Raw genomic sequence first — 23,571 nt, 5'->3', positions numbered from 1 at the left:
TGTCCCCTTGACCCTTCTCTGGGTCCATTTGCCCAACTGGGCAAACACCGCCCTTATGGGCCGGGGTTGGCAACCCCGCACACCGCGCCTCCCTGGCGCAATACGGTGCCTCTCCGGCACCGACAATAGTGCCCTGCTGGCAACTGTGCCCTTACTGGGCACTGGGAACCCCCAAGCTGTTGGGGAGCCCCTGTGAGGCCTCCTCGCTCCCCTACAGCCTTACCCGGTCCTCCAGTGCAAACTGTAACATAAACTCAAGCCATCTGGCTGCAACATAAACACAGAGGCTTCGTACGCCTAACCATAACTCCAAGCCCCGCCAGGGCTCTCAGTCCTACCCCCCTTCAGGTCGATCTTGTTCCCCGCATCATCGCAGCCGGTTAGTGTGGTAAGGCTGCTACCACTTAACTTGGGCCACTCAGCTCAGCCGCAGAGCTCCTGCTCCTGCGGCAGTCAGAAGGGAACTGTGAGGCAGGCTCCAGCCTAAGCTGTTTATAAAGGCCTGGCCCTGCCCCCTTCTGGCCACGTGACCCGCCTGGTTGCCCTGGTAACCGGCATCTGAGCTGCCTGGATGATTGGCAGCTCTGCCAATCATACTCACAGTCACAGGGCACTTACGTGACTCCGTGACAGCTGGAGTCTGCTGCAGCATAGCAATTACTACGCATCAGCAGACTTGATTAATACAGCCTGCTCCGATGTGCTGCAATTATAGCATGTCGAAGCAACCTTGATACCATAGGTGACTGGTGCCACCTTAGTCAGGTCCTTAGAACAGTACCACCAACCGGGGTGGGGTGCCCCCACTACCAATCCCACCAACCGGAGCGGGGGCGGTCCTCCTGCAGCTGATCTCGCTGCTCGGGGGAAAACCCACAGCCAATCCCACGATGGCTAATTGCTGTGGCCAATCGCTGCAGCTGCTTGTAGGAGTGGTGATCAGTCAGCACTTGCAGGAAAATACGCATGTACAGGTGCCCTCTAAGACCAAGCTCATTTGGACACAAAACTTTTTCTTCCACTTTTAAACATTTTGCCCAATAATAAATTATTATATTGCTCCTTCAAAAATATATCACACCATGACCAAATAAAAGTCACACATATATAGAAATCCAATATCATTAACATATATTGGGCGTGTCTACACATGCAATTAATGCCCATTAATAAACTCTGGAGCATATTGCTCCAGAATTAATTCATGCACAGCACGTGGAGCCTGACTGAAGTAGCCCGGGCTGGCAGCGGCCCCACTAAGATTGGGCTCCATATGCCACTATGGAGTTAGCTGGGGCACAAGGGTGCTTGAGCATGGGGTCTTCCTGCCAGCTGCCTCACACTGAAGCAGCCTGTGTCCCAGCCAACTGGAGCAGCATCTACAGGAGTGCTGCTGTACATAAAAAAGCTCCACAGTAGTTTTGTGTGGAGCTTATTAGTTTTGCATGTCCTAATAGGGGCGCATGCGTAGATGCCAGTAAATGTCTTGTGTAGATACACCCACTGGCTCACAGTTTCACAGGCTTTCCTTGGTCAGATTTGTTCTTTTTGGTTAAGTATTTCAGATTACATAAGTCATTCACAAATTTAAGGCAAAAATTCTAGTTAAAAAATATAAGATCAAGGACCTTTTTTTGTAGGGGAAAAAAAGAAAAAATTATTACAGACATTGGACCTAAGTTCTAAAAACTATTACTTATCTTAAAACTGTATTGTGTACTATATGAGTTTATGAGATATCAAGCCCTATGCATGAATATCTTAAATTTGAAATTTTTTGGAGTTACCTCTTCTTTTTCTAACTTTGTATGCTTGCGTTCAGCTGCTGCGTTTTTTTTCTGGTTAAAATTAAACTGTGTGTCCTGGTCTGCCTGCTGCATTTTCTTCTTCTTTTTCTCATATTCCTCAGTCAGGCCCCGTGAATTACTAATTTGTTCAAAAAGTTGAGTTCTTTCTTTGGGTTTCTTCATTGCAATTGACTCTACTTCTCCCTAAAATGGAGTTGCAAACACGTAGTGCTATGAATCACAGTATCACAGATTGCGCTACTGTGCAGTGATTGAATGATTAAAACTTGCTGCTATTTTCATCAACTCAGGAGCTTGCTTCCATAGTATTCCACAAGCTTGAATAACTTTTAAATCATGGAGACTTAAAAATCCACCGAACCCAAGTTTGACACTCAGATATCTTCTACAAAACAGTGGAATTCTAACATCATGTATCTTCTGAACCCCAGAACCAGCAAAAAAAAATGAACTGGAAATTACAATATAAATATCAGTATTCAAAATATACAATTTATATACTTCAAACATGTTTCTTATTCTGTAGGCTAAAACTTAACTGGGATCTTGATAAAACTTAACTGGGATCTTGATACAGTATTATCACCAATGCAAAAAAAAATCAGTATTATGCCCCATTTATTTCAAGTGTATTAACATAAATGTAGGGCAAGCTTTTCAAGAAAATTTTAATGTGTATGTTTTTATAATGTATTTTCAGTTCCAACTAGTATTCTGATTAAAAGGATATTAGTATTAGGATACAGTTCTTCTTCTACAGCACCAAATCAAATCTATCATACTCTTTATATAACCTCTGATGGTTCTTTAAAATTGTAGAAAATAAGGGCTGGAAGGGACCTCAGGAGGTCATCTAGTCCAACCCCCTGCTCGGAGCAGGACCATCCCCAACTATACCATCCCAGCCAAGGCTTTGTCTAGCCAGGTGTTAAAAACCTCCCTAGATGGAGATTCCATAATCTCTCTGGGTAGCCTGTTCCAGTGCTTTACTACCCTGCTAGTGAGAAAGTATTTTCAAATATATAACCTCAAATTTCCTTGCAGCAACTTGAGACCATTGCAGAAGACTGCACAAAAGGAGTTTAGTCATCTCATTCTATTTCCTACTGGAAAAATGACCACAGAACATCACATCCTCTAAAAAGAATAGCATACTTGCTGGTAGCTTTGAAAGTTGAATTTCTGAACAAACATATAAAATGAACTTGCACCTTAACAGAAGTTTTTCCACTTGAGTATTTAGGCTCATTGACAGGCCACTGGAAGGAAGCTAGCACTGTGGGGGAGCGCCTTTATAAATAAAAAATGCCAGTGGCTTGTATTGTCAATAATAAATCTGTAGTCATAGATTAAACTAGGCTAGACTGGACACAGTGGTAGAAAAAAAATATTTAAGGAAAAACTGTGTCCGGAGGAAAACAGACCATATATCTTAACAATATCTTCTCACCTCAGTTTCTACAAATATTATAAAAATAAGGAGAAAAATCATTTTGGCTCAATAAATCAACCTTAGTTAATTAAAAAATGAAGAACGCGTGTCTCTAATGAAGCACAAAAATCGCTGGATTTCTTATGAACACATCTCTCAGCAAGCCACCTAATTTTCATTTCAAGACATGTTATGTTGTAGCCAAGGTTAGGACAAGACTTTTTTTGTTAGCAAGAGACTATTTCTTGGTGCTCCCCAGTTAGTCAAACTAGTAACTGTGTACAGCAGGGGTGGATAATTATGTGGGCCAGAGGGCCACTTACAGAGTTTGGGTGAGCTGTCACAGGCCAGGTCAGCACCATTCTCCCTGCCCCCACCCCACAACAGCTCTCCCAAACTCTGTAAGTGGCCTTCCAGCCCACATAATTATTCACCCCGCTGTACACAGTTACTAGTTTGACTAACTGGGGAGCACCAAGAAATAGTCTCTTGCTAACAAAAAAAAGTCTTGTCCTAATCTTGGCTACAACAACTAAAAACTGCCCGCCCCTGATCTAAGGGCAGAGAGAACCAAAGTTAGGGGAACCTAACTTTTGTTCTCTCCTTTTTCCTGCCCTCCCCTCTCAGACCCTGAGTCTCCAGAAGGTGGCCAGGCCAGCGCCATGCTATATTCCTGTGCACCACCTTGGGCCGTGCTGGCACAGTTCCTGTGACCTGGCTGCGTTCCAGGGACTTGGGGTTGGTGCAGATGGGAGGAAACTCCCTGCACCGACCAGCTGGGCCCAGGGGCTCCCAGCTTCCGCACTGTGTTCCCCACTTCTCCCTGCCCTGCCCTAAGTCCCCAGCACATGGCTAGGCTGGTGCCACACTGTTCCCACATGCCACTTCAGGCTAAATGGATACAGCTGGTATGGCTCCTGTCCACCCCATCTGTGTAAAGGGGACTTTGGGTCAGCCAGGAGCTGCACCAACTGTTCCAGCTGCACCCACATGGGGCAGCCCAAAGTGGTACATGGGGACACAGTGAGACACTGTATTAGCGGTACCCGTGTCCCTACCAAGCCCTGGCACAAAAGAGCCTGGATAACCCATGACTCCTGGCCATCTTCCCCCCACACCCCTGCCCCACCAGCAAGGAAAACCTTACCTGAGCTTCTGTTCATCAGGGGCTTGGCTGTCTGGTCTGCGAATGGCCATAGGGTCCAAGCATTGCATAGATAGCGTCAATGGGCAGAAGCCTGGCTAGACACTCAGTATCCACAGTCTTGGAGGTACACTATGGGCTGGGGGTGGGATAGGGTGGGCTGGCCAGGGAGGGGTTGTTGCTGCTGCAGCTGGCTGGCATAGGGAAGGGAGAAAGCCAAGCAGCACCAGGGCAGCTGCAGGCTGGATACAATTCTCCTTCAGAGGAGCAGCCATGGGCCAGATAAATTCATCTGTTGGGCTAGATCTGGCCCATGGGCTGTATTTTGCCCACCCCTAATGTACAGTAATTGTCTATTGCCATGACTTAAGCATTTTACAGATTTCCCTCAATTTATGCGGTACATGTGTTTGTGGAGAACAGCACATAAATTGAATTTGCATAAAGTGAACCCACTTTATAGTGTAACAAATAGGGATAGGTTCCCATGGTGGTGACGAAGGGAGGGAGTGAAGCTGGGACCAGGGAAGGGGCAGGGGTGCTGCTCCCAGGGCTGCAGAAGGGAGCAAAGCAGAGGAAACAGAGTAGCAGTCACCCCAGCCCCTGCTGCAGTGGCTCTGGGACCAACCAGCGTCAGCAGCCTGCAGCCACTGGGCTGCACTGTGCTCCACTTGTCACTCCACACCTGGGCTCTGCCTGTCCCCACTCACCCCTGCTCCTGGGCTGTGCCATGCCCTGATGCAGGTATCTGGTGTCAGCTGCTCCTGGGGCGGCTGCAGTACAGGATGGGGTGAGTGGGAAGAAGTGGAGCCCTGGGCGGCATGGGGCACGGTGCAGCTTGTCTGCACTCACCCCAGCCCCTGCTGCAGCGGCCCCAGGAGCAGCTGGCACCAGCTGAAGAGGGAAGTGTCAGTGGTGGGGAGGGGTGCCCTCAAGGAGGGCTGTGGGCTGGAAGGTTGTGCTGGGCTCTTCCTGGGAGGCACGTGCCCCTAGATCTGCGCATGGGATGACAGCATGCTGCTGAAGCAAGCTAGGGCCAGTGGCGGCTCCAGGCTGTTGCTGCACAGGGCTCCACTTCTTCCCACTTGCCCCAGTCCCTGCTGCAGTAGCCCCAGGAACAGCCAACACCAGCTGTCTGCACTAGGGCAGGTAGCTGCCTGCACCAGGAGCTGAGGTGAGTGGGGATAGGTGGAGCCCAGGTGTGGGGGACAGGTGGAGCATGGTGCAGCCCAGCAGCTGGAGGCAGCTGGCAATGGCTACACCTGGGGCTGCTGCAGCAAGTGCTAGGATGAGTGGAGCCCCAGCCTTACTGGCCTTTCCCCTCTCCCGATTTACCTGCTTGGGCAGGGGGGTGGGGGCGCCTATACCAATCGCACAAGAGCAAATTTACTTCACATATAATGAATTATGGGTCTAAAAATGCTCATTGCATAAAAGTGAATTTGTATATACAGAACCCCCATAAATAAAGGGAAACCTGTACTTCCATGGCCCTCCCAGTCCCTATTTAGCTTGCAGATAATTTGTAAGTTGTAAGTTTGGACCTTCAATACTTACCTGAAAAACCAGGCAGTTCCTTGCTTTGACAATTATGCCTATTTTTTCAAGCTCAGCTGTGTATACAGATCGGCTGACAGGTTTATCATTGAAAAGAAATGCTGAAGAACTTCCTGATAAAAGAAGAAACAACAATAAAATTAAGAGTAATATACAGCCTAATACTTGACCTAAGATGATGTTCAAAATGTATGAAAATGCAACTGCTGGGAATGCATTAATATAATTCAAATACATTTCTTAATATATATTATTTTTAAATGAGTATCATTATTATAAATAAATACATTTTTAGTCCCTTCTATAATCATATCTTTCTATATCAAAAGTTGTTGAATTAATTTACAAAGTACAAGTGGCCTTTTAATTGTGACCAAATATTTTAAAGTCAGCTTTAAGAGAAAATCATTGTTCTATCTAAAAACATTGTACTTGTTTTTTGTTATAAAACAGAGTTAAGTCTATGACAATTGAGATTAGATGGGAAAAATATTTGTTTTAGTATATTTGACAAATTCAGCTGGTCTGTTAAGCTGTTCCTCATTTTGCTAGCAATGATCTTCTTATAGAGCAATACAAGGAAGAAAAACCTTTTGAACAGGGAACTGCAATACTGAAGTACAAGCACACATGAACATACACACACATTCTGGAAGCAGATTAGGAAAGTCAGAAATAGATACAGTATAAATACATTGTATAGTACAGAGGTTCCCAACCCCCGGTCTGCGGCCTGGTTCGCAGGAGGATTGGCTGCCAGACTGGAAGTCCGAAGTGACCAGCATACTGTGGACCAGCAGTAAAGCCTTTTTTATGCTGAGTATAAAAAAGGGCTGGCTGCCAGTCTGCAGTATGCCAGTCACTTCTGATCTGCACTATGCTGGTCCACAGTTTGCTGGTCCGTGGTCACTTCCAGTCCATGGTTTGCCAGTCCGCAGTCTAAAAACATTGGGGAACACTGGTATAAAACACTAATTGTACAGTATAATACACTAACTATAGGAACTTTAAGTGACATTCTTCAAATATGGAATAAAACAAAGAGAAGTACAGAGACCATATGTCAGGCATCCTCACACATCTGATTCAGCAAAGTTGATTCTTGAGGATCACCAACTCAATGCTGGTACCATTGACTTCAGCAAGGATAGTGGCCTTTGTGCAGCTATCTTCCCATTTGATGCAGAGGATTTTCCAGAGGCATCATTAATGATACTCTCCAGACTCTTGAAATGAGGGTGGTAGTTCACACATTTACCTCCACAGAGAAGGGACAGGATAATGACTATATTATAGACTTGGATCATAGTATTTTTCTGAAGATTGCAATAAATAAATACATGCCAAAAGAATTTCTCAAAGGAGGACTTTGCATACCAGATCCTATGCTGGATCTCATCAGCAGTTGCTCACTGAGAAGGAGCTACTGAGGTAGGGGAAGTGCTTGACTACCTCCAGTCTTTCCCTTGATGCTAATTTGGGGAGTGGGGCCACATTCATGGCCTGGGGCAGGCTGATAGAGCCCCATCGTCTTCACAATGTTGAGAGAGAGGTCCAAAGTTCAATAGGCTTCTTCAAAAAGATCCAGCATGATCTGGAGGTCTTCCTCAGTGTGTGCAAGGATGGCACAGTCTCATCGGCCTACTGAAGGTCAAATATGGTTGTTTTCAGTACTTCGTTTTAAGACTAAGAAAATTCAGAATAGCTATGTGCAAGAGAAATAGAGACTTGCATGCTGGATGAAAAATTCTAATATTATAAACACTGTTGTCTGTCTGTCTGTCCATAACGGTTTATTTGCACTCTGATTAGTTGATGGAAACAACTAATCAGAATGCAAATACAGAGTTCGGACAGGAAGGGGTGGCACGGTGGAGCACCGCCATGATGGTGGGGACATAGGGGACGGAGCAGCCCCGCTTCCTGGAGGCAGCGGCAATGGAGCAGACAGAATAGGGGGGCCAGCACTGCTCCCCACCCTTACTCCTTGGAGTTGTTGGTGGTGATGGGGAGGGCAGTGGGGTCACACCAGGCCTGGGCTGGCCCCAAAATGGAGGGTATAGGGGGGAATGCCAGGCCCCGCAATGACAGCAGGGAGGGTGGGGGGGCCAGGCTTGGCCCTGCAGCAGAGTGGGGGAAAGAGGGAGCGCCCTCCCATGCCCCACGGAGGAGGTGGTGGTGGCGTGAGGAAGGGGGAATGGGGTTTGGGTTGCCATGGTGAGGGGAGGGACGGGTGGGGGAGTGGCCCCAAACCTGAACTGCTGGGGAGGAACAGGGCCGGGGTGGGGGTGGAAAGGATCAGGCCTGAATTGGGGGTGGGAGCAGAGGCGGACAAGGGGAGTGGGGGCTCAGTGCTGGACACTGGGCTCTGGCCCTGCTGGCTCCACCGGGTGGGGGGAGCAGCCCCAACTCTGCAGTGGCAGGGGAGAGGGTGGGGGGAGTGAGCCTGGCCCTAGGCCTGTCCTCCCGCCAGCAGGCGATGGAGCGGATGGGCCACCAGTGCTGGCCCTGGCCCCCCGACCCTGCAGCCAGCGGCGATGGAGTGGATGAAGAGGGAGCGGATCCAGCACCACTGGCCCTGTACCTCCTGCTCCCTGCAGGCTGCAAAAACAGAGAGGACAGGGGTGGGGGGCATGGCCAGCACCGCTGGCCATGTCCCCCAGCCCTGCAGGCAGCGGCAACGGAGTGGACGGGGCCAGCAGACAGAGGTGGCAGGGGGCAGCCCAGCCCCAGAGCGGCGGGGGGAAAGGGGGAGCAGGCGTGACCCCAAAGGTGGGGGGGTGGAGCGGGGTCAGACACAGGCTGCTGTCCCTGGCTACCTCCAACCCCTCATTTTTGACAGGCAATCAACTAGTCAGGTAAGAAAATATATATTGTTCAACTTTTGGACAGTATGGTTTCAAGACACACTAAAGACATGTCTGATAGTTGCAAATCAGAGCTAATTAATATACACTATTATGGTTAGCGTTCAGGCAGGGTGGAGCTAGTCAAGTTTGGTCACGCACTCTGAGCCAATTACTTTTACTTTCACTGCTGGCTTTAGCTAAGGACCCACTGTTCAGGGTTCTTGCCTCCACTGCAGCCAAGTTAGTCTATCGCAGGGGTTGTCAACCAGGGGTATGCATACCCCTGGTGGGTATCTGAGAAGGCCCTAGGAGGTGTGCGTGGGCAGGTGGGGACAGACAGCCACCATGCACCATCCTGTGCTGCCACACAGGCGCCACCCACCCAACCAGACATGAGGGACAGGGGAAGCTTGCATGCAGTGGCTGCGACCGCTCCACATCCAGCCACATACCACCCCCCTCCCAGCTCAGTGGCTGGGGGTACACTGTCCCACATCCAGCTGCTGGGGGATACAATGATTCAAAAAAGTTGAAACCCCCTGGTCTATAACACAATACCACCCTGGGTTTGTACGAAAGACAGAAGAAACAAAGTTCAACAAATACACTGCCACTTAGCTTTTCACTGGCTCCAGATCTCTGGCTTGCTAGGTTTTTCACAGGGTCCCTTCTCCCCCAGTGCCCCCCCCATGTTTCAGAGGCTTTGAAGAGAACCCACACAAACTAAATGAACAAATAAACAAACAAAAGAGAACTCTTGCTCAGGGCCCCTCCTGGCAGCTGCCTGACCATGACTGACCCCAGGCTCAAGACAGCCACGTTCTCTGCCTCTGCTGGTGTGGCCACCCCCAGAAGCTGCTTTCAGTGTTTTTTTTATTTTTCTCCCTGCCAGTTATTGTGGGCCAGCTCTTCATTCTCCACACCTGAGTGAGCTCCCTTGCTGGGAGGCTCGCTACATTTCCAGGCCTGGATCCTCAGCCTCTGATGGTTTGGGGTGGGTGTGGGGAATGTCTCCAAGGTATGGGGCCCATTTGGGCTCCTCCACACCAATCGTAACAGGCCCAGGCTCTGTTACAGTTAGGCATATTCAAATTAGTTCCACTGGCCTGATTCTTCAAATGAATGAATCCAGAATCCACAGATGTTGCTGGGTCGGCTATGCTGCTCATATTTGTGCTGCCTCTTCGAAGCTTCAATACAGGAATGCCTGCTTTTGTACAGTCCACTTAAGACAAAAACAAGAGGAAAAGCCATATATGAAAGCATTGACTGAAAAAGTTGGAGGCGTGGCAGCATGCATTGAAAATGTTGTTCCTTATATGAAAAGCAGATGCCTGCAGTCTTCACTATCCAGCTCATTATGAACCACATGCTGAACAATCTGAAAGTTGTGCTTCGTGAAGCAGTGAAAATTGTAAATTTTTATTAAAGCTCATCCTCTTAACTCCAAGGTAGTTTTGGTATTGTATGAAGAGATGGGCAGTATACAAATAATTGTCCTGCTACATACATACTTATGTCCACTAGCTCTCCTGTGGAAAAGTGTTCATTCACGTGTACAAACTACAAAAAGAAACACACTTTTTCTTCTCTCACCTTCCATTTAAACTTGCACCTAAATTTGTTGACATTATTTGGGTACAGAAATTGGCATCTCATGGATATATTTTCCTAGCTTAATTAGATGAACTTGTCTTGTCAGGGACTAAATATGAATGTTCTTGAATGTCCAAGATAAAATCAAGTTGATGCTTCTAAAACTTGATTTTTGGTGCAACAGCATTAAGAAAAATAGTGTTCAGTGTTTCCTGTCCTTCCATGATCTGTTTATTACTAGTTGAATTAGATGAAGGTATTAAGTGTTGCATAATTTAACAACCGTCTAATATATGAACAGCTTTCAGGAAATATTTTCCAGGAATAACCAAGTCCCTGGCCTGGCTGTGCAATCCAATCAGCAAATCCATCAGCCAGCTCATGTTAATTACCCTTCATAGTTTCATAGTTGTTAGGGGTTGGAAGGGACCTTACAAATCACTGGGTCCAGCAGCCCCCCTGCACTTGGGCAGCAAAGACTGATGTGATCAGATGACCCCAGCAAAATGGGTGTCAAGATGCCTCTTGAAGATCGCCAGGATGGGTAACTGTACCACCTTGGGGGGCCTGTTCCAAACCCTTGGCGCTCAACTTTTAAAGAAGTTTTTCCTTATGTCGAGCCTGAAATCATCTTCAATCAGTCTGTGCCCATTATTTCTTGTCCTCCCTTGGGGGGCCTTAGTGAATAGATGCTCCTTTAAGCCCTGATGTACACCCCTAATATACTTGTAGGCTGCCACTAAGTCCCAGACCTCCAGGCTGAACAGCCCCAAGTCCTTCAGTCTCTCCTCAGATGACGTAGTCGCTAGCCCTCTAATCATGAGCATGGCCCTCCTCTGGACTCTCTCTAGAGCTTCTCCACATCCTTCTTGAAGTGTGGTGCCCAGAACTAGATGCAATACTCCAATACTTCAGAAAGATTCATCGACCATTCTTATTTGTTTCTGTTAGACCCCGACTCCATGCAGCACCCAACGACTAGGAAGAGTACAATCCAATTGCTCAGGATCCAGTTGCTCAGGGAGCAAACACCAGCACACATTGCTCACAACAGCTTTATTCGAAATGGAGACAGCTTCAGACTAGCTCCCAAAGAAACCGGGGAACCACTGTGAACATTAGTTCTTTCTACATTTATACACCTTGGATCCCGCTCACTAACATTTACTCCACCTTCGTTTCTTCTTTGTTCCACTCATAGTCCCTCCTATCTCAAGCTCCACCTCTGTTTTCTGTTTATTTCATTAGCATGGAATTACCTATGTATTTCACTTATTTACATGTCTTTTTGCTATAAGCACACGTCTAAGACCTTGACTCCACTTCTTTCAGTCACTGGGCAGACTTCGACCAAAACCTGGAAGCTTCTGCAGGCCTCTTCACCAATTACCATTCACCTTTTCACATATCTTTATCTCGGATTCTGTTACCAGTTACGTATTGTCTTTCACGTTCCAGTCTGTTTTTCGGTCTCAGGTTGTATCATCTCCACAGTCCTAAAACTTCACCTCATTCACACAAACTTACAGACTCACTTGAAAATGGTTGACACAGTTAAGATGGTTACTTAGCATAAGCAAATGGATGGCTTAGCATAAGCATTCATAAGCAAAATCTGCTTTACCTCCTAATGATACATAATGAGCTCTATACCGTACAACAATATTGTATGGTTAAAAAATGCTTGCCTAAGTGTCTTGCTATGTTACTTTTAATATATCATTCTGCCTTGTGTTCAGCAGCTTTGCTGAGACACAGAGTAAAGCCTTTATTCAGCTGCAAATCCAGTGCTCCTCAAGATCTAAATACTGTCACCCCTTTTCTTTACCAGGTTTTTTGGGTTTAACTCCAGGAAAACTCAGCAAATGAGAGGGAGAGGTGGACACTGAGCAGGAGATCTTTGTTTCTCCCTGTAGCACAAGCAGCTTATTAACACTTCAAATCAATATCTTTGGGGAATTTATGGCTACAACTCTTGAACTAGCATCCTGAATTTACTCACCATGCAGTAATCCAGCTAATGCCATTTGCTACTACTTATTTATGCAAGGTAGATTTCTCATCAAGCACCATTACAAAGAATAAAAACACTGAAACAGGCTAGATGCAGAACCAGAGATGCATCTACAATTGTCAACCATCATACCAAACATCAGAGACCTTTATAAAAGGAAAGACAAGGACACCCATCACATTAAAATCAAGTGTGTCCTGCAAGTATATAGTTATCTTTTCACAGTCATCACTATTTGTACACATAAAGAAAAATAAATAGAATAAATGACGTTATTTGTATATATTTATTTACATTTACAAAACTTGTCCATCTTTCGGATAGGAATAGGGATTCCACGGCAGAAGTGATATGGGAGGGTTCCATGACTTCCATGACTTTGAAAATCACTGCTCTAGTCCAGTGGTTTTCAACTTGTTTATATGAAAGGCACCTTTCAGAAATGTCAGCTTTGAACTTCCACCATTTTTTTTACTGCAAAACATGAAGTCATTCTTCTGTTGGAAAGAACTCATAAAGACAACAAGGCAGAATGCCTCTGACACCATGGGTTCTTATTAGGCCTGTGCGAGTTGGCAGCGATCTGATCCGGCTTCGGATCTGGCTGCTTTGGATGGCCGTGATCCAATCCAGAGCTCTGGATGGGGCTTCCGCCTTGATCCAGTCAAAGGGGCTCTGAAGCTGCCTCAGACATCCAGCCATAAGGCATAATGGGGAATCAATAAAATATCTATAACTTTGATTTCTGTCCGATTTGGATGAAACTTGCAGGGATGGTAGCCTCTGCTGCGAGCATGAAACCTGCCAAGTTTCAAGAAGACTGGTGTAGGGGTTTGGGAGGAACTGTACCCTAAATTCTTGAAAGCCAAACTCATGTCACATTTACGGAGGGGTCAAAACTGCAGGGCTAGTAGCTTTTACTGAGGCCACAAAGCCTCCCAAGTTTCAAGGAGATCGGTGCAGGTGTTTGGGGGGAACTGCCCCTCAAGCTGTGGGCAAGCAAAACTTGTGCCATGGGTGACCCTGTGTGTTGAGGCACAGCAGGGTGACAGCTACAGCGATGGTAGCCCCTGCTGCAGCCATGATGCCTGCCAGCTGTCAAGGAGATTGGTGCAGGGGGGTTTGGGGCCCTGCACCCCTAGCTACTGACAGCCAATATTTGCCTGTATTCTTTCCTCTCCTTAGCCTGGTTTTGTAGGTGCTAATTGATGCTCGTTAAGTCGTTATGTAGTAGCTAGGTCTTGTTGAGCTGGTCCCTAAGTCCCTGAGTGAATCATGATTGATTGATTGGGAACCGGTAACACAGTGACTTAGCAGCCAGGCCTGCAGTAGTGTCTCCCCTCCCCAAGACAGACGGTCAGTTCCACAGCACCCATGGCACAAGTTTTGCTTGTCCGCAGCTTTCGGGGCAGTTCCCCCCAAACCCCTGCAACAATCTTCTTGAAACTTGGCAGGCTTTGTGGCCTCAGTAACAGCTACCAGCCCTGCAGTTTTGACCCTCCTGTGTTGTAACACATAGACGTGACAGAAGTTTTGCTTTAAAAAATTTGGGATGCTGTTCCCTCCAAGCCCCTGCACCAATCTTCTTGAAATTTGGCAAGCTTCATCCTCTCTGCAGTCTACCACCCCTGAAAATTTCAACCTAATCGGACAAAAAACAACAAAGTTATAGATATTTTGTTTCCCCATTATACCCTATGGCGGAACTGCAAGGCAACTCTGAAGCTCTTCGGGAGCTCCAAACTGCTTTGGAAAGCCTAACGAAGCCAGTGCTTTGACCCAGATGTGCTGTTTCAGACCCGAAGCTTCTCTGGATCCAAAGCTCTATCTGAAAACTTGCACAGCTCTAGTTCTTATATGACATCTCTGAGTTTATCCTGTGTAGGTGTCTGCACTGAGCATTGCCAGCATTTAAGTAGGGAGCGCAGAAGGGTCCTGCTCAGGGGGATGTTGGCACAATTATGCCTAGCCTGGTTACTGGCACAAGTATGACTAGCTGGTAGATCCTAAATTGGTTTAGACAGGAGACAGGCTCCCAGCCAATAGCGGAGTTATGGGCATAAAAGGATGTTATAGGCAGAAAAGGAGTCTCATTGGTGAAATTCTAGCTGTCCATGTACACCTAGGAGCTTAGGTGAGCTGCTGTAAATAACTGAGCTTCAGACATATGTGATTAAATTCTACTTAAACACTTTGGTGAGTCTGGACCTCAATTTATAACAGAGCTGGCTGTAGAAGCTTATTACTGACCTTGAATAATTCTCGCAAATGTTTTTTCTTTTCCATTCTCTTCACAATATACCATTTTTACACTTGCAGCAGAAGAAACAGGTCTTCCAACATGTGCGCCATGAATAAGTTCTTGAATATTTTTCACTCGCAAGTTAGCTGTTCTTTCACCCATCACAAAACTAAGAGCATCTATTATGTTTGATTTGCCTTAAAAATAAAAAAGGATTTTTTTTTAGTTGAATAAAAAATGAACGGGCATAGCTCACAACTCATTTGAAGTTTTTAACTTCAATCTCTATTTGTTTTTTAAGTGTTTTTCACAACTTGTATACACATTCAAGAAATAGTGACACTAACAACTTTTTTTTTGAGATTTTTAAATAATTTAGAACCAACAGTCTCACAATATCCCCACTCGCGGTATTCCCAAATTGATGTAGCGTAGGGTTACCATACATCTGATTTTCCTGGACATGTCCTCTTTTTGGGTCCTCCCATCTCTGTCCAGACGTTTTTTTAAAATATCAACAAATGTCTGGGAATTTTGCTCTGCCTCTGCTCAGCATCAAAGTTTTTCCTGGCTTGCCCCAGAAAAGAGCTGCTTGGGGCTGTGGGAAGCAGGTGACGGCGATTGAAGGCAGGGACATCATGTGCTCTGTGTGAAGCCCCAACAGCTGCAAGCAGGTAAGTCTGTGGGGGGCAGGGTTTGGAGGGCCAGGGCATGGGGACTGTTGGGAGGGGATGGGGGTTGTACACATGTGTGGGTGGGTGCAGGTGCCTGCTGGGGCTGCAGCAGGGTGGGCAGACAGGTGAGGTGCCTGCCCCTCCAGCAAGGGAAGGAGATGGGAGCATTCTTTGGGGTAGCAGGGTTGGTAGTGAGAGGCACCAGCAGTTGGGGGTGGGGGGAAGGGGGTGGAGGCTGCAAGAGAGGGGCAGCAGCCGGCTGGGGGAGATGTTGGGTGAGAGGGACACCAGCATGGTCTGGGGGGCACAGTACTGGGACCAGGAATAGGGCTAGGGTAGCTGTGTCTTGGGAGTGAGGGGCAGGGCGCAGCCATATCACTGCAAACAATATTACCACCGCCCTGACAGGTGCCCTGTTTTTTTTTAGCTGGAAATAAAGTAACCCCAATGTGGTGAAGTGACTTGAGTGTCCATAGCCCCTGGAAGCAGGGCAGCAACATGTGGCACAACTCCCAGCAAGATCTCCGGTGCATGGCAGGCTGTGCAAATACTCCCTTGCATTTTCATGGCTGCGCAAACACCCCTGCTTGTGACGAGGCATCCCTGGCTGCGCACTGCCCCCCAGCAGCCACCCGGGTGGGGGGAGGGGAGGTACCACTCCGGAGGGCGGGGCTACCTGAGCCGTTGGGCCCAATGACGCTGGTGAAGCGCATGAAGGGCCCGATGTTGTGGTGGCCCCGCCACGACTTGAAGTTTTCCATCGTTAGCAGCTTCAGAAAACCCATGGCGGACGGACAAAGGCAGCGCCCTACGTCTAGCCCTCGCGCACGTGTCAGCGTCGCAAGCGCAGCCCAGTACAGGTCTCGGAGCGTCTCGCGAGAGCTGGTGGGGCGGGGCGGACAAACTTGGTTGCCGTGGCAACGGCACTTGTTGAGGGGCAGTGGCGCCATGTTGCGGCCGGGGCCGGATCGCGCCGAGGCGGCGCTGCGGGAGTGGCGGTGGCAGAACGAGCGGCGCCGGCAGGCTCGCATCTTTGACGCCCGCGCCAGGATCATCGGGGTGAGGAGCTGCGCGCTCGCTGGGCGCAGTCCCGGTTTATCCCGGCCTGCGGGAGCCGCTGTGTCGCTGCGGTGCTGGTGCGGGCCAGGGTGGGTTAAACCCGTGCGTGTTTCTAAGCTGTGCGGAGAGAGCAACAGGCGGGTCCGTGCGGCGTTGGGGTGAGATGAGCCGCATCCCCGCACATGGGCGCAGCCGTTTCCAAAAAACAGGCAAGCTTTGGAGCAGGAGGTGAGGGTTTTTTATTAGACCAGCTCAACAGGAGCAAATCCCTTTCTTCGTAAGGTGTCGGGTCCGAGCGCCCCTCGTCGGGCTGCGGGGATTCAAAGATAGTGAAAGTTTTCCTAGGTAGAAAACGAATTCATTTTGCACCGGCGACTCTTGGGGGCTGTGCAAAAAAAATTGAGCTGCCCGAATGAAATGGAAGGACCCGCCCCCCTCAGTGCCATAGTAACGAAGTTTGATTCCTGGAGCAAAGCCTGCACAGATCAGGCAGGCATGTGCCCACGCTTGGCCGGGAGGGCACGCAGCAGCAGGAGTCTCCCTCCCCCTGTCCCCGGGGCCCCGGCTCCCAACGAGCCACCCGTGACTCCGTCCCACATCCCGCCCCTCGTCAGTACACCGGGCGGTCCCCCGCTCTCGCCCCTTGCTATGGCACTATACCAGGTTATCATGCAAATCTTCGGGGGGAGACTCTCATCTCTTACGATGGGGATCAATCCCCTGAGCTTCTCTGTAATTCGATCCCTATTTACATAAGCAAACAAGGTAATTAACTCCAATTAGCCGTGTTATTCTCAAAAGACTAAGGAGTTAAACTTCTAAACTGGTAAAGCTTGTTTATTCAGAGAGCCTTCTTAGCCTACCTACCTGCTGTTCCCTCCTGCCATCTCCAGGCAGTTGTAACATATATAACACTCTTAAAGATATCCAGGCAAGGTTCCTTGGGTAAAAGTGATATCTTCTATTAGACCAACTAAATAGTTGGAAAAACTGTTCTTTGCAAGCTCTCCGGCATAAACACCCTTCTTTAGGCCTAGGGAGAGTGACATCAGCCAGGATGGTTCTGAGGCAATGTGTTAATTTGGATAATTCACAGGCAGTTAATGTGGGACAATAAACTTGTCTGTTCCTCTGTAAAATCTGGGGTTTGCTAGGAGATAAAATGATCAAATTTTGAATGAAGCTGGTTGTCTGTTTTTATCCAGAGGACCAATCCCACTGTCTCTTGTTTATGTGAAGTATCTGAATTGACACTTAGCCTGGGGGCAGGAGTAGTAAATTTAAGTTAATTGCCATTCAAGCTTCTTGGTGTCCAGTCCTCTGGCTGGCTGGCCCCCACCTGTTTTGCTGGGGACTCCCAGGCTGGGATAATCAGACTGAGGATAAACTCAATGGGCGTGTCCAGACAAGGAGGAACATGTATGGGGACAAGTGGCACAACTTGGTTTGCTACTACTTGTCCTTGGGGAGTGCCTATGCCACACATGCTCTGGCACACAGCAGGTTACCTCAGGTGGAGTAAGGGAGTCTGGGGCCAGGACCTGTGCTAGCCTCAGCAGCCTGACCTGGGGTTCTGGGGACATCTGAATGCTATCTGCAGCTGGGAGGCTGATCAGAAGCCAGAGTGTGGCCCCAGCCAGCCAGTTCTGGGCAGCACGCAATACTGCCATGTGCATCACCCCACTATTTTTTGGTGTGGGTTTTATGACCCCTGCTACTACAAAGTAGCACCGTAGGGAATGGCTGTATCCTCAGTGTGTGGTGCTACAGACCTGTCTTGCGGTGCCACATACTGCACGTCCCTGCTCATCTGGATGTTCCTGATGTGTTTATAGCCTTTGTCATGTTGGCCAAAAGGCTTGCCACCTGATTCGGGTAGGGGGTGTTAAGGGGTGGAGCTGCACTTTCCTGCTTTGCAGATGTGCTGTGATGCTAAGTGAACTAATATTTGTCAAGTATAGTGAAATTCTCACGCATACTGGAAGTATCCAGTGTCACCTAATAATGTCTGCATGAACAATTTTACGTGATCACATAAGATCAAATTCAGAATGGGTGAAAGCAGCCCTGGTTTGTTGCATTTGGTGGATTGGGTATGCTTGCAACAAGGCTAAATTTTATCCTTCAAGTCTTAGGGACTGAGATTTATATTTCACGTTACTGAAAAGAATTTTCATCCAGTGTGCGATCAGTCTTTGGATTATACATGTGACCTTTCTGCCACAGTCAACTTAATTACCTAGAAACAGCAGAAATGCTGTCGGAGCGGTCATCCATCTGCTTCAAGATTCTGTCACCAGTAACAACAGCCAGTACCCAGATCCATCAAAGGAAAATGATAACAATCAATTAGTAGATGGAAATAATAAAGCACACAAAAATAACAAAGTAAGAAGGCAACTCCACTTTTCTGCATGTGGAAATATATCATTTAGTTTGTTCTGTCATATACGTTTCTACAGCATTTCTTACAAGTTAAATTCAGTGATAAATCTTCAGGTGATGTAAGTCAGCATTGAGTCTCTATATCTTTAATAAAGTGATGCCAATTTACAGCAAATGAGGATATGGCACAAAGAGTTTTGCAATAGTAATATGTCAAACAGGTGTATAACAGATCAATTTGCCAGAAAAACATCAGAAATGCAAGAGAAACCCACGTAAATGTTTATCTTTATTTAGATGAAAATGATATATTCAACAGCTGAAAGGTAACGGTAACATGGGGGATGGAGTTGTCGTCTGTTGTGAGATTAAGTAAAACATGAAGTAGAAACATCCTATAAACTTACAGTAGATGTGGTGTTTTTGTGCTTTTAGGTACACTTTTAAAATTATTGCCTAATGTGTAACTTGTAATATTCACTGTCACCTCTGCCTAGCTGCTATGGCTGACACAGTTGGAAGGCCATGCCAGTATTTGACTTAACAGTCAACAAATCTTTCAGAAGAAGCAAAATCAAAATGGGTGATTGAGAGTGGAAGTGGGAATGATCCTGCCCTTAATTTACAGGGTGATCTCAGGCAAGTTACTTCTGTGCTGAATGTTCTCATCTGCAAAATGAGCAAATTAAAATTTACTCCTATTTATAGAGTCTTTGCAATTGCATAGCTTTTTAAATCTATAACTGTTACAATTCAAAATCTAATTTTTCTAAAAATAATTTATTTTTGGAAAAAGTGGAGATATATGGACTGAATAATTAATAAAGCTATGTTAACATTTATCCAGTATTTATCATTAGGGATATAACGTAAAATTAACGAATACGGATTAGAAGACAAAATTGAAGGAAAAAAAAAAAAAGGAGTTGGTTATGTCAGGATAGCAAGTACTTTGTTATTTTGCTGTTATTATTTAAGTTGAGTTTAGTTAATATGATGACTAGCTTTTTATATGCTCTAAGATGATAAAGGATAAATTAGTATAATAATTCAGAGTTTCCACATACTATCTAATCGCTTGCCCATGCCATGCCCAGGATCTTCTGAGGAAAATTGTTTTGTGTTTTTTTTCCTTAACTGTTATTGACATTATGAGGAGCTTTGTTGTTCAAATAAACCTTTGTGATCCAGTTGAAAACAGCAATTTACACCAAATTATCTCATTGCTTTACCAAGGCGGTCATGTAATATTATCTGTATTGTCATCTTTATTGTATAGCTGTGTATACAGCGTTTAGTGACTTAGCAAAGATCACACACAAGTCAGTGGAAAATTCAGGGATTAAACCACTGTTTCCAGACACCAAAAATAGTATCTTCTACAGAAAAGGCTGAAAGTTTTCTTCTACTCCCATATGTCATCCAACAAAGAATTTGAATAGAGCATTATAAGTAAATGTCCAAACTATCTTACAACAGCAAGGTATTATATTTCTACTACAGCATAACTGGCAAAAACCCTTTTAACTATTTAATAAAGGGGAATGGTGAAAGGAGGAAAATTAGACAGCTAGCTACAACGGAGAGGAAATATTTCAGCCATGTATAGGAGCTCAATAAGCCTTATAAACATGTTTGTGTTTGAATGTACTTGTTGCTATTAAAATGAAATCAACAAACAGGACTATGTTCTTACTGGATTTTCTTTTACAGCCACATATTTAAAGTATGTTGTGTGTGTCATTTACTATATTAAAGCTAATTCACTAGCAGTAGCTCAATTCACAGCTGCCTTGCTTTATAAATTTGCAGGTCAGATATGTTCATTTCTTGATCAAGTCAATTTTTAACAAACAGGGTTAGACAAAAGTCTATAAATGTTTTAATATTTTCAATAGATTACATTTTTAAAGAGTTTCATGTTTTTTTCAATTTAATAGGTTGATCAAGATGCTCTGGACACCCAGGTCAAAGATAGGAAGATTCAAGAGGAAACTGAAAAAGCACAAAATGAAACAATTGGTATATTTAGCGATAATGCAACTTTATATTTGCATTTATATTTACATACTGAATCTTGAATGTATGTTCAGTTGAAGTCAAAGTCTAAGTGGTCCTAAAGTGTACTAAACATCTAAGTGGTGCTTAAATGCAATCCTGTTACACTGTTTGGGTCTCTGAAAAACTACTAGTGTAGAAAGTAGATGAGTTCTTTTCCTTCTGTCTACATTTATGAAGTAGCCTTAATGCTCTGATGGGTAAAATACATCCATTGTCAATTTTTAGGGATGCTGTCAAGATGGAATAGCATTACATTTGGACCTCGTTGATCCATTGTGTGTCATCATTTCCCTCTTAATTCAGACAGAGAGCGTATATTCTATTCATGTTTAGGTGTAAACCTTGAAACAATATCTAGTTTCCTCTGTGGGGGAGACAGATCACATTGGTTTAACCTAGTTGTACCTGCTTAGGCAATACTCCTTTTAAAGTCGGTACAGGCTTTTCTTGAATAAGAACTTCAGTTTGGTGTGCTGTTCTGCATTAATATAGATCATGTACATCCTACTTGCTGTTAGTTAGGTAAAAATAGTTAATGTTTTGATCCCCTGACAAATTAAAATAATTATTTGGGGGTGGCTATACCGTTATTTTAATGTTAACAAAGTTATTGCATTAAATCCCATATCTTGTATTAACACCTGCAAGTAAAGAATTAATGATGTTCAGACTGGGATGACCTTGAAGAGGGCATGCCACGCTATAGCCTTGGGTCAGATCCAGCCTGCAAAGAAGTTGGATGCAGCTCATGAAGGTCCATTTTGGCTGGGATGGCTTGGTGGATCAGCAGCTGCACCATGCCACCCCTCACACAGCCACCCTCAACAGCCCTTGCTCCTGCTCTCTCTTATCTGTGCTTACTTTTGCCACAGAATTTGCCCCTCCCCATTGCTGTTGTAGATGGCAATAAGCAGCTTGGGCATTTCAGGGGCAGAGAATTGCAGGCAAAGTCACAAGCAGTGGCCTGTAGCAAAAGATCGCTGACCCCTGGAGTAAGTCGATAATCTCTTGAGGTCCCTTCCAGCCCTACTCTTCAATAATTCAAATTAGAAAGCAAACAGAAAGTTGCTTTTCTGGGCTTTTTCTTCCTACTTCTGTATAAACAGTCTGTGCTTTGGCCAAGAGCTCGAGGCCCTGATTCTACTAAGGAAGTCTGCACTCATGTAACTATGTTGGTATAGTTGTGTCAGAGTGACCTGCTACTTTATTTAGATGCATTACCCCAGCAAAAGGCTACATTTACACAAGTCTAGTATGTTACCAGACTAAGCTAGAGTGAGAATCACTGGCTTTCAACAGCCTTGGAGTCAAGGCACCACTCAGACTCAAGATATTCCTGCATAAGTTTTGTGAACTGAGCAGCACCCCAGTTCAAAAATGCGTTTATTTAATACAGTGCTTACCTCTTTCAGAGGGGCAAGGCAGGGAGAGCCCCTGCTTATCTCCTCACACTGGGAGCCTGAGCCTACTCTTATCTGCTTCTCTTTTCTTCTCATACCTCCTGTGGTATCCTTTGAAGGATCTTATGGCACCCATGGTATGCACACTAGTTGTAAGCACTGATTTCTTGTGGGTCTGTATCAGGAGCTTGCACCAATGTAACTATATCAACACAGTTATGATAGTTTGAATTTCCTTGAGACAGGACCTAAAAGTGAGAAATACAATGATTGCAACGATTTCTTTTACCAAGCAGCAATACAAAATACAATAGTTGTAGATGGCTTGAAGATATATGCTTTTTTTTTTTTTTTTTTTAAACAAACAGACAAAGAACCATATTTTACCAACAGGGTTGTTCTCAGAATTGTGGGGTTTAAATCTGTGAATTGATTTTGCCCTCTGTACAGATTATTTTTGCTAGAAACTTGAATTAGTTACATCAAGCAGGGAACATACCCATACAAACATAATGACCATATCCCTTGGCTTGTAAGACTCACCATGCCACAGCTTGAATGCCACCACATGATCTCATTTGCAAAGGGACCACAAGCTAACCTCTCTGAGTTTCAAGAAGACCCAGAAAGCAGTATCCAGCTTCTGCTATACCTTCATGTTTCTGGTCATGATTTTTGTGGCAGGCACCCAGACAGAATACCTGCCAGAATTTGACCCCCTATAAAACAGCCAGAAATTGCTCCTGCCAGAATGCACATCTGTGGTATTCACTTGTGGATTATATTTAAATGGTCAGACTCTGTACTATCTCATACTGGATCAGCTGAAGTGTTGCACTTCAGCTGTGGACAAGTGACAATAAGCTCTTCTAAAAGTGATGGTGTTCTTCAGACTTTTTTTCCCCTGAGTGGTTTTGCTGAAAATTGGAAAATTAGCATACCATCTAAACCTCCATTATTTAAATCATTGATTTGTTTTTGTGATTTCTTTTGGTCCTAATTAGCAAGTATGTTTCTGTCCCAACTGCAAGTTGGGAGTAAATGCTAGGGCAAGGGCAGGCAATTATTTTGCGTAGAGGGCCGCTTAATGAGTTTTGGTGAGCTGTCAAGGGCCACAAGAGTAGCCCTACCATCTTGGGACTGGAAATCCTGTCCCCTAACCCCTGACCTTTGCCATCAGACATCCCTCCCCTTGCCCCCACCCAGAAATACTCCTTTTGAGAGGAGGGTTTGCCATCTTGGAACTGAAAAATAAAAATGTATATAAAAAAATCAAACATAGACAATTGTGGCAGGGCACTGCATGTACCTGCTACTTTAAGGCTCTGGAGCTGGCAGCCACCAGGTGCC

General features: G+C 45.7%; 2 protein-coding genes across 4 annotated transcripts in view; one reads left to right on the top strand and one right to left on the bottom strand.

Moving 5' to 3' along the window:
- Positions 1-16,134, bottom strand: part of SMC1B (structural maintenance of chromosomes 1B) — a 67,291-nt gene extending 51,157 nt beyond the window's left edge. For both annotated transcript variants that reach the window (XM_019544294.1, XM_019544295.1), the window contains exons 1-4: positions 15,993-16,134; positions 14,651-14,839; positions 5,942-6,054; positions 1,788-1,991 (exon numbers count right to left, since the gene is read on the bottom strand). In XM_019544294.1, coding sequence (XP_019399839.1) covers positions 1,788-1,991; positions 5,942-6,054; positions 14,651-14,839; positions 15,993-16,101 — 615 coding nt within the window. In that variant the 5' untranslated portion in view covers positions 16,102-16,134. The remainder of the gene's footprint in view (positions 1-1,787; positions 1,992-5,941; positions 6,055-14,650; positions 14,840-15,992) is intronic.
- A 101-nt stretch (positions 16,135-16,235) lies between these two features.
- Positions 16,236-23,571, top strand: part of RIBC2 (RIB43A domain with coiled-coils 2) — an 87,447-nt gene continuing 80,111 nt past the window's right edge. For both annotated transcript variants that reach the window (XM_019544293.1, XM_019544292.1), the window contains exons 1-2: positions 16,236-16,375; positions 20,701-20,782. In XM_019544293.1, the coding sequence (XP_019399838.1) occupies positions 16,265-16,375; positions 20,701-20,782 (193 nt within the window). In that variant the 5' untranslated portion in view covers positions 16,236-16,264. The remainder of the gene's footprint in view (positions 16,376-20,700; positions 20,783-23,571) is intronic.

Source organism: Crocodylus porosus, unplaced genomic scaffold, assembly GCF_001723895.1.
Source record: "Crocodylus porosus isolate Cpor-Errol unplaced genomic scaffold, CroPor_comp1, whole genome shotgun sequence".
Taxonomy (NCBI): domain Eukaryota; kingdom Metazoa; phylum Chordata; order Crocodylia; family Crocodylidae; genus Crocodylus; species Crocodylus porosus.
Note: the sequence above shows the minus strand (reverse complement) of the source record. Positions and strands in the feature narration are given on the sequence as shown.